The sequence below is a fragment of the Aythya marila genome, assembly GCF_965140915.1.
Source record: "Aythya marila genome assembly, chromosome: 1".
In the NCBI taxonomy this organism is placed as follows: Eukaryota; Metazoa; Chordata; class Aves; order Anseriformes; family Anatidae; genus Aythya; species Aythya marila.
This window is the reverse complement of record NC_139042.1, coordinates 135,660,986-135,671,669: the sequence shown is the minus strand read 5'-3', so window position 1 is coordinate 135,671,669 and position 10,684 is coordinate 135,660,986. Positions and strand designations below refer to the sequence as shown.

The 10,684-nt window shown below is 54.2% G+C and overlaps 1 protein-coding gene across 2 annotated transcripts in view; it reads left to right on the top strand.

Annotated features, from left to right (window-relative positions):
• Window positions 1-3,554: 3,554 nt before the first annotated feature.
• WNT7B (Wnt family member 7B) overlaps window positions 3,555-10,684 on the top strand; it is a gene marked incomplete at both ends in the record, with an annotated part of 94,260 nt that continues 87,130 nt past the window's right edge. The window contains one exon of one of the 2 annotated variants that reach the window (XM_082776356.1): window positions 3,555-3,625. In XM_082776356.1, coding sequence (XP_082632482.1) covers window positions 3,555-3,625 — 71 coding nt within the window. Of the gene's footprint in view, window positions 3,626-9,743; window positions 9,827-10,684 lie in introns of those variants that run through there. The other variant, XM_082776355.1, reaches the window with a different exon arrangement.

Sequence of the window (10,684 nt, the reverse complement as noted above, 5' to 3'; positions counted from 1 at the left end):
GGTTTCAATCCACACCTACCAATGCTTCTGTATTTGTGAATATTACCTTACTTTCAATAAATATTTATCATTACTAAGTTGATATTTGTTTAATATAGTTCAACAAGCTTCACATATTTTTGCCTATAAAATATTTGAATTTCTGAATACTGTGAGAACTACCTGCTTTAATATTCTACAGTGCCGTTGTTCTTCCTTTTTTTTTTTTTTTTTTTTTTTTTTTTAAATCTCAGAATTATTAATCTCCATGAATTCTTATTGTTAGCCTAAGATTTCAGCAATAGTTAAACTGATATTTGGAGGAAAGAAAACCTACCATTTATCCCCAGTCCAATTAGCTGATAATAACAGTGAAGTAAGTGTCAAAAATATAAAAACATTTTGTTCTGAAATTGTAACTATATCCAAGGTCGTTTAGACAAAATCTAGCTTGTTTGCTTCTATTGAAACTTCACGGAAACATGACAAAGACTCACCAGTTCAAAGAAGCAGGTGGGATAGGTGACAGGGGAAGGGAAGGGAAGGGAAGGGAAGGGAAGGGAAGGGAAGGGAAGGGAAGGGAAGGGAAGGGAAGGGAAGGGAAGGGAAGGGAAGGGAAGGGAAGGGAAGGGAAGGGAAGGGAAGGGAAGGGAAGGGAAGGGAAGGGAAGGGAAGGGAAGGGAAGGGAAGGGAAGGGAAGGGAAGGGAAGGGAAGGGAAGGGAAGGGAAGGGAAGGGAAGGGAAGGGAAGGGAAGGGAAGGGAAGGGAAGGGACCACCAGATGGAATGTATAAGTAATCTTTAGAGAAGAAAGGAAACAATTAATCGTTCTGCCCCTGAGACCCTCACTCTTCCTGATCTCCCTGGCGCCGTGATCGTCCAGCTCCGACGTCAAAGGGGAGCGGGGAGCAGCCGTTTGGGGAGACTGAGGAGCAAAGCAGCTTCTACCGTGCAAAACCCGGCATTTAGGCAGAGGTTTGGGAAGGCAGACGGCGACCTGCAGGGGGGCGGGGGCTCGGGGGCGGTGGCTTCTCCCCGCTGCACCGCCGCCTCCTCCGGATCCCCCGGGTCCCCCAGGCGGCCTGTGCTGTGCTGACAGCGGCCCTGGCTGCCCGGGAACCCAGCGGAGCCCCCCGCAGTCTCTTCGGCCCGGCCCGGCCCTGGCATCGGCAGGGCCTCCCGCCGCCCCTGGGTGGCGGTGTTACCCCGTGGGACGCGGTCCCGCACCCGTCCTGCTCCGCGCCCCCAGGGGGCTCGTCCCTTCCTGGCGGGGTGTCGGGGGGGTGGGGGCACGTCGTCTAACACCGGGAAAAAAAGGGGGGAGAGGTACTGGGGAGGCAAGAAGAGGGTGAGCATAGTCAGTGCCCCCGGGGGGATGTCTGGATTAAGTTACGGGGCTGGAGAAATAGTTTTGCAAGGGGAAAATATGGCTTCATCATCTTACTTAAAAAAAAAAAAAAAAAAAAAAAGTCTGGGAGGAAAAAAAAGGATATTTAAACAGAAAGAACGGGGAGGAATAACTCAGAGTTTTAAAAAGACGAATTATAAACAGCTAAGAGTTAGGAATAAGGGAGCAGAGGTGGTGGGGAGGATGGCTGGGGATGGGGGGGTGCAAAAAGAAGTCGAGGTGCAGCGAGAGGCAGCGGCGGAGTAGGACGGGATCGACCGCCTCTGTGTCACCCCGGGGTGGCACCAGGGGCCCCAGATGAGGCCGCTCTCTCTTCCCCTCAGCTTCTGCTTCCCTCGCCCGGAGACCCGCTGGACATCCTTGAGTGCTGCCCCAAGCAGAGCCAGTTTGGGGGAGCAGGGTGGCTATGGGAGGCATCCGAGGATGACCTCCAGTTTCACACTGTGTCACTTCAACCACGACAGCCTGTCTGGGCTTTAAAAAATCCTTTGTTCTCTCCATCAGGACAGATGAAGTTCTGTGTTCAGTCTCTTTTGCTTGCTTGTCACTGCCTGCTTGCCTTTCAGCCCTCACTGATGTGCGTTTAGCTGTTTCTCTTGAAGAGATGCCTAGAGCTATTGGTGTTTACTGTTACTACATGTATATGTACGCTTGTGTGCAAGTGGGCATAGGTGCACAGGTTTATCCATATCTCTATAATTTACCGCAGCCCACAAGCGTGTATTGAGTGCTATTTAGACATGCGTATGCATGCAGATATATGCCTCCGGACAGACACACTTTGTGTAGTAGACTGGAATAGGTAATTCCACAGAATGCAGGAATAAACTGAACAGCTCTGAAATGAGTGAGAAAAAAAAGGAAGGGAAGGGAAGGGAAGGGAAGGGAAGGGAAGGGAAGGGAAGGGAAGGGAAGGGAAGGGAAGGGAAGGGAAGGGAAGGGAAGGGAAGGAAGGAAGGAAGGAAGGAAGGAAGGAAGGAAGGAAGGAAGGAAGGAAGGAAGGAAGGAAGGAAGGAAGGAAGGAAGGAAGGAAGGAAGGAAGGAAGGAAGGAAGGAGAAAGAAAGAAAGAAAGAGAGAGAGAAAGAAAGAAAAAGAAAGAAAGAAAGAAAGAAAGAAAGAAAGAAAGAAAGAAAGAAAGAAAGAAAGAAAGAAAGAAAGAAAGAAAGAAAGAAAGAAAGAGAAAAGCCTTGCTTGACTGTGTCTGAACACAGTAATTTCACGAAGAGCAGTAAACTTAATATCCCAAACTTATGCTAAAATCCAACCATATCCGTTTTTTAAAGGACGGGGAATGTTTACTTGCTTCGGAAAATGAAATCAAATTTAGTGACAGGCGTTTTTAAGTGCACAGCAGGGTTGAACGGCCAAAGAGAAATGGCCTGGACACACACACACTACGTTTTAGGATACAGAGCTATAAGCAACCTGGGATTAACGCCTGCCTCTTTATAATTAAAAAGGAAAATAATAATAATAAATTAACAATGTATTTCGGGAAGCCAATATATTACAAATGCAGCCTCATTACCATACTAGAGGAAATGAAAAAAAATGCTGCAGCTTGAGACGACGAGTATTTTAGTTCCCTTTTTGGATACATTTCATGTGTTTTCCCAAACACTCAGGCTGAGGGACATGCCTACTGAAACATAAATACGCACAGAACTTGCACACGCACATACGCACGGACAGATAAGACATGTATTAGATTCTGACACATACAGGGTGGGGGGAAGAGCAGGAGAGAGAGAGAGAGGGAGAGAGAGAGAGAGAGAGATCCTCCTACCTGGAGCCATAGATTGCAAGATACGTAGTGTTACCTGGGGAAGTCAGAACAAGTAAAAACACATTGAACTTAAGGGCTCTATGAGGCAGTTGATCAAGATCAGTGCTGGCTCATTTTCTTCCTCAGACTGTCTGTCTTGGGTTTTTGTTTTACCGTTTTGAACAGCTCTTTCTATTTTCCTCCCTCTTTAGCTTTACTATCGGAGCCGGCTTTGGTCACCATGGCTCTGGGAAGAGCTGCTTATCTGCACTTTGTTGATTTTTTACAGTTTGGCCGGCTTTGCTTCGGGGCAGCTTCAGAAATGCTCTTGACTGGGATTTAATCGACAAGATCAGTTCCACTTTTTGTGCAGTTTTTATGGCTCAGTCCATTCCCTAGATCATGCACAGAAACTTTCGCAAGTGGATTTTCTACGTGTTTCTATGCTTTGGAGTCATCTATGTCAAACTAGGGTAAGTCCTTTTGCACCACAAACCTTGTCTTTTGGGTCACGTTAGCGCGGAGCAAGCGCAGCCGAAAGAAGAGAAGCGACCGAGCGACAAAAGGACGGGAAGCGATCGTGTCTCGCCGCCGGGACCCCGGGGCAGGGTCGCGGTGCGGGGCCCGGTGGCGGCGGGGTCGCTCCGGTGTCGCGGAGCCTGGAGGGAGCCGCTCACCGGGGAACGCCGGATCCTCGTGTTTTGCACCGCTCAGCCGGGCTTCTGTATTAGCTCTGGCTCACGGTAGCCTCGGAGCCAAAAAAAAAAAAAAAAAAAAAAAGCCTGACAGAGTTAACTCAGCCGCTGCTGATGAGACAATAGAGCGGAGCTTAAGTATTAAAAAGGAGAAAGGGGCGGGAGGAGGGGATTTGTTTTATGCAGGCCTAGACACAATTTGCGCTCCTAACCATCACGCCAACGTTGTGAAATTAACTTGACAACTGCTCCGGCTGCCTCCGCATCCCGGCGGTCGGCCGGACTGGGATGGGGGGGGGGGGGGGGGGAAGGGAGGGGGGCGCCGGCAGGGGCGTCTCGGGGGAACCGGGGGGGACCGGAGGACCGGGGGGGCCCGGCCAGCGCTGCCGGGGATCTCGGCGGTGTCTCCGCGTTGCTGGATGGCAGCTGCCGATTCGGCTCTGTGATTTCAGTCGCTAAGTTTCTCCCTCTGCCTCTCCCCCTTTACCTGGGTGCCCTTATTAATATTGTTCGTCGCAGTAGGCTGACTTGAGTTGAATTTCCACATTCCTGAGCCCCAGCCGAGTCCTTACCTGTCGAGCTACAACCTCTTTAAAGATCCTGTCTTTGCATAGCTGTGGGATTTTTTTTTTTTTTTTTTTTAATGATCAAGAATGCATAAGGTGAGTTGCAATCCGAAAACGCTTGCTTCCCGCCTTGAAACCAACACGGGAAAGAAGGGGCAGCTCGCGTGTGTGTGTGTGTGTGAAGGGGGAGCACGTCCCCGGGGAGTCAGGCCAGAAGCACGGAAAGGGCCGGCAGGGACAAGCACGGAGCCGGCCGCCAGGACCCTCCGGGGTCGCGCAAAGCTGTCGCCCGCTGCCACCCCCCGTCCCCTCCTCGGCCACCCCCCCCCCGAGCAAAACGGGCGGCGGCGGGGAGGAGGGTGCCGGCGAGGCAAAAGAGAGGCGGTCTGCAGCGGGGGGAGCGCGGGAGCCGGTTGCACGATTTGGGGTGGGGGTGGGGGGCCGCTGAACCAGGCTGCAAACGGGATCAGAAGGAAAGCGGTGCCCCCGCCGCCCGCTGCTCCTGCCCGGTCCCTCCCGGCCCGGCCCTGCCCGGAGGGTCCCCAGCAGGTTGCATTCACCTTCGCTCGCCCATCTGGCTAGCCACCTAATTCGTGGCCCGGGCAGTGCCGCAGGGCTCCCAGCCAGCCCTCACGGCTGCAGGTGCCCCGGAGGGGCTCCCCGCGGAGCCTCAGGGTGCGGGCCGGGCCGGGTACCTGCACCGCCGTCCTCCTGATCCTTCTGAATCCACCCAGACGGGGCGCCCCGTCTGCCCCGGTAGCTGACCGGTAGATTCGGTGCAAAGGCGTCCCTCGCGGAGGAGCAGACGAGCTGAAAGAAAAGGGTTTGCAGAAGGAGGGGTAGTGCTAGCGCTGTTCGCTTTCACTGCGGTTTTAGTCGTAAAGGAAACAGAAGATTGGGCACGTGTTACAGTCTGGAAGGCAGATTTCTTTTCGAAATTGATTGTGGCTGTTTTAGAAGGGGATTCGTGAGGGAAAAAAATCGCAAGAATGCTGTCGAACAGAGCCTGGAAATAAAATTGAGTGGAGGGCAGGAACAGTAAAAGCCCTTACAGAAACCCCATCAGATCCATCACCGTGCCTGTAAGGCGATGAGAATACTTCATTTTCCCTGAACAATGGGAGAGAAATTTGCTCTGAGATCCAGGGCTACTTCTAGGCTAGGCATGTGGGATGCAATTATTTCCTCTTTCATCAGCCACTGGAACTACCATTTTGTTGAAACCATATCCTCTAAGCGTAATGATACCTTTCCTAGTGAGCTCTGTGCGTAGCAAAGGCGGGGGGGTGGGGGGGCGATGAAGTGAGATAAAACACGGTTTGCCTCCCCGTGCCTTAGGTTTAGTTTGCAGGGTGAAGGAGAGATGGAGGTAGCAAAGAGCTTGGCTCATGCAGTTACGTTATTTGCCACCGAGCACGTGTTCTTGTCTTAATAAAACGTGATCAGAGCTGGGCTTTCTGGCTGGACAGGGGCGAAGGGGAGCACGAGGGGAGGGAAAACAAGACAATGCCTAGCTGCTGAGCTGCGGGGCTGCTGCTGCGGCACGGCAGGGTCCCAGCGGCGGCTTGGAGTGGAGAAGCCGCTGTCTGCAGTATGGAGGAAGGAGCGAGACCCCACTCAGGTGGTCCTCCCTTCTGCCATTCCTCCCTCCATCCCTCCTCCATCACTCCCTCACACGGAATTCCCGTTCTTCCCACTTCCATTTTGCATTCCCCAGTATGCTTCTGGCCGTGTCGAGCCTTGCTCCCGCACCGGCCGGCACAGGTGAGGGGAGTGAAGCCGCGGTGACCAGCAGCCCCCCTGCCCCCCGGCACGGCGGGGGTCGCTTCTCGCCGTTGCGCCGTGCAGCCCCCCTGGCTTCCAGCATCTAGCGGCGAAAACAGAGGCAATCAAACGGCGACCTCGGCTGGCAACTGGATTGAAACAGACATGTTTCCTGCGAAGATCGCAGAGCAGCCAGCTCCAGTTTAATTAATAAATGCGTCGGAAGTTCAAAATCGCAGCTGTGCCACAGATGCAAGTCGCAGCGGATGCTCTGGGGATGAGTGCTGGGACCTTCTGGAAAGACGGAGCCGCTGGCAGTGCCCAGATCGGGGCTCGGGGGGCAAGCCCCCCGTGTTCCCCGTCGTCTTTCCTGGACGGATAGAAGGCGGGCAGCCAGTGGGAGCGGAGAGGATGCCCGCGGGGAGGAGGCCGAGGTGCGGCTCAGGGTGTGCAGCAGGAGGGAGGCAGGAGCTGGCCCTGCCCGGGGAGCAACGGAAAGCTTGACCCGGCGGCTCCTGCCCCAAACGCCAACGAAATCCCGCTCCCCTCTGAGCCTCCCCGCCCCTGGGCGCAGCCTCGACGGCAGCCACCATGAGGGAGGCAGCGCCGGAAGTCCCGGAGAGGTCTCGGGAGGAGACGAGAGGGCTTCAACCGTGGCCCCCCGGCCCTTCGCCACGATGCCTTTGGCTATGCTGCCACAGCCAGCCCGTCGTCGGGTCGCGTCAAGGGACTCATCTTTGACCCCCTTCTTTTCCCCTGCAATAGACTTGCAGCTCTGTGAGGTACAAGAAATACCTGGTTAGGACCTGAAAGAAGTCCAGTGCGTTGCCTGCTGGACGTGCGGTCAAAGCTCTTTCCGTCTTCTGACGTGCTCTTCTGCCGGACACTGCAGGTTTTGGTGTAAGATAGAAACAGCAGCTGGGAATACATAAAAGAAAGAAAAGGGAAATACTTTATTCATGCCTGCTCTGCTTCATCTGCCTTCCATCGCACCGTGCCGGCAACCATTTCGGTGCCGTCCTGCCCTTATTTTGTCAAAAAAAAACATGTTTGAGGGAGAAGAAATGACAGATGCTGAAATGCCCGTATTAGGGGCTACCACCAGTACCAGCTCCTAGAGTGCCACACCATTTTATGTGGGTTGTATTCGGCTTAACAAGTCGGTTTATTCGACAAAACAAGTGCACTTCTCGCTATTCCAGACTGCCATATATATAGATACAATTTGCAGAGAATTTAACGCGTTATTGTTATCACCGGCATCATTGCTATTAATTTTCCGACGTAATAATCGGCCCGCGTTTTTAGCGAAAAGAATTATCTTCCCAAAATGAATCGGCACGATTTGGTTGATTTTATAAGACTTTCCTCCCTCTACACGACAAAGCTATCTTCCTCCCAAAGCTGTGCAGAAGGGCAAAGCGTCTTCGTTTCATCCGGGCTGGCTTTCATCCCTGCCAGCCTCACTTCGAAATTTTCCAGCGTTTACTTTTCATTTTTAGAATTCACTTTCTTCCCTTCCTTCCCCCGCCAGGCACATATTTAAAAGCACATTTTAAAATATATCTGAAGCCGAGAAAATGCTAGAAATAACCCATCAAAAATCTCTCCCCGTTCTCCCAGCTCGCGCTCGGCTCTGCTGCCCCAGCCACTTCTTACGTCTGAGAGGGGCAACGGGCATCACGAGAGATACACAGCTATATGTTTCTCTCTCTATATATGTGTAGACAGATGCACACACACACTTAAAGAAATAAATACGACAATTTCAGAATCTTAAAGAATTACAAATAAATAAGAGGATTCTCGGATGTAAGTAATTGAGAGGCTTAAACTTATGTCCCTCATTAATCGAGAGTAGCGTCCTCCAAATGACGCTCACTGTACCAGCGCATGCATTATTCAACTTGTAGATGAAAGTCGTTAAATGAAACAAACCCCCGAGGAGACTCTTATCGGATATTCGGCGGGAAACACCGTTTTTACACCAATTCTACACTCGCGATTCCATCTGAAGGCTTATTTCGTTGTGCCGCAGGGACAGCTGCACCCATGTGCCAGGACTGGTTAACTCGAGGAGGTGTATCCGGGGTGTCTGGGGTAGCTCTCGGCCAAGAAAGCTCCTTCGGTCGTTACGCAATTAACCCGAGACGAACATTACAAACGCTACAGACCAAGAAGACTTAGGAGCCCAGTTCTTTTTCGCTCCGGCTGCACTTCAGCTAAACTCGCCGCGGCGCACAATTCTCTTCGGGGCTTCGTTTGGAGACCCGAAGCCCACGTCCCTCCAGCAGGCTCCCATCAGCGGGACTTTGTTTCCTTACCCGAAAACCAGATGAATCCAGGGCTTCGTGGGGCGAGGGGCTCCCGCTGGTGGCAGCAGGGTCGGGGCGAGCTGCCCCGGCCCGGGGCCCGAGGGGCACGCAGGGGAGAGGGGGCTGATTCGCCGGCAAAGCGCCTAGCCCGCCCTGCATCCTCTGGGAAAGAAGGAGGGAAGGGGAGAGGCGGCAGCTCTGGCCCCGGGGGCTGCGGAAGAGGTTCCCGGCCGTCCGGGCGCTGCGGCCCCCGCTCGCCCCCGTCCCCCGGCTGCTGCCCACCCGTCCTTTTCCCCCTTCTCTCACGCCAAAGCCAGCCCCGCCAGGAAGCTACGAGTGTGCATGTCTTTATTTCTCAGGCGGGCTACGACAAAGTGGTTTTTTTTTTTTTTTTTTTTTTTTTTTTTTTTTTTTTACAGAGGTCCTCCCAAAATCGGAGCTTGATTTGCAACAGCAGGGGCAACAAGAGCCAAGAGCGCTCCGGGACTGGAGGGGACGGCGGAGCCCTTCGGGGGAGCTGGGGCAGCCACCCATCATAAAGCAATTAACCGGGAGCTGCCGGCTCCTCCAGGACGTCTCCAAGCCAGAGCCCAAGAGCTGCCTTCCCCGAGGCACGAAGCGAGCCGCCCCAAAATGCAGCGCTTAGCGGGTGGGGACCGCTCCGAGAGTTGGGCGTACGGACACGGCTGGCCCGGGGAGAGAGGGTGCATTGCAGTCCGGGCGACATCCGTGTCTCTCTATTGTCATCCTCTCCTTTAAAAAAAAAAAAAAAAAAAAGAGGGAGAGAGAGAGGGAGAGAAAAAAAGTAGGCGGATTGCAGTGACTGACTGCCCAATGGCAGCCCCGAGTCTCAGGAGAGTTGCAGAGAGAGAGAGAGAGAGAGAGAGAGAGGCACTTTCTGCCATCCAAATCCCTTAAACCATCCTCATTCCAACACGAGAACCCACTGTAACAACTTCCAACCACTGAGACATGACAGGCAGGAGCCCAGAGGCAGCAGCAGCAGCGAGAGCAGCAGCAGCAGCACGTACTCTGCACAGAGAGCAGCATTAGCACCAGGGGAATACTAGACACAACAATACAAACAAACAAACAAACAAACAGACAAAGCCCCCCCAAGCCCAAGGGACTGGATTCCAACTCAGATTCAAGCCACAGCTGACACCAAAAAGGGTGGGGAGTTACGACCAGGGGGGGCCAGAAAGGAATAACCAAGGAAGCGAACTCCAAGAGTGTAAACGGGATTCAGCCATGATCCTTTTTTCATCTCGCAGTGTGTTACTCTCAGTGTATTACCCTCAGATTTTCCTCATCCTTACCAGTGGGAGTTACCTGTAAGTGATCCAGATTTTTTTTTTTAATTGTTATTTTTTCCAAATACCGTTTGAAATGCCCCCGCTAGCTACCTAGGGGCAATGCAAGCAGAGGGAGCCGGGACAAGCCAGCCAGCCCGGGCGGCGGCAGCTCCGCGCAGAGCGTGGTGGTGAGGATGATGATGATGATTGATGATGATGTTGGTGGTGGTGGTGATGGCGGCGGAGCTGCTGGCGGTCGGGCTCCGGCAGGGGAAGGTGCACCGCCAGGTAACTCCCGGGGCTGCCCCGGCGGGGCCGGGACCCTGCGCGCCCCTCCGCAGGGCAGTGGCACCGGGAGGGCGGCGGGCACGGGGCGCGGAGCGGAGCGGAGCCGAGCGGCGTCTCCCCGGGGCCTTCGAGCCCGACTCCTCCTCCTCCTGCCGTAGAGGAGACGGCCACGGCTCCGTGCTCGCCAGGGGAGACCCAGCCCGCAGCCCGAGGGGAGCTGCGGCCGCGCTGCGCGGAGGCGCAGGCTGGCCGGGTGCTTTTGCTCAGGAGGGATCTGCAGTCCCGCAGATAGAGCTGGCTCCAGGACCTTTTCCTTGTGAGGAAGGGGGTGGAGGTAGGGGTGGGGGAAATGAGAGTCGGTGGGTGGGACTGCAAGGAGTTTCGGGCTCGGTTTTTTAATATCTATATCTGTATCTAACTTTGCGGGGGAGAAGTAGCGTACAGGCAGCTACGTGCGGGCTGCGGGGAGCGGCGGCCGCCGCGCTGCTGCGGGTCCCGGGCAGGTCCGGGACGCCGGCCGGGGGGGCCGGGGCTGCGGGCCAGGGGTCCCCGCACCGACCCGCCGCCGTGCCCGGGAGCCCGGCCGGGGCTGCGCTCCAGAGCCCCGAG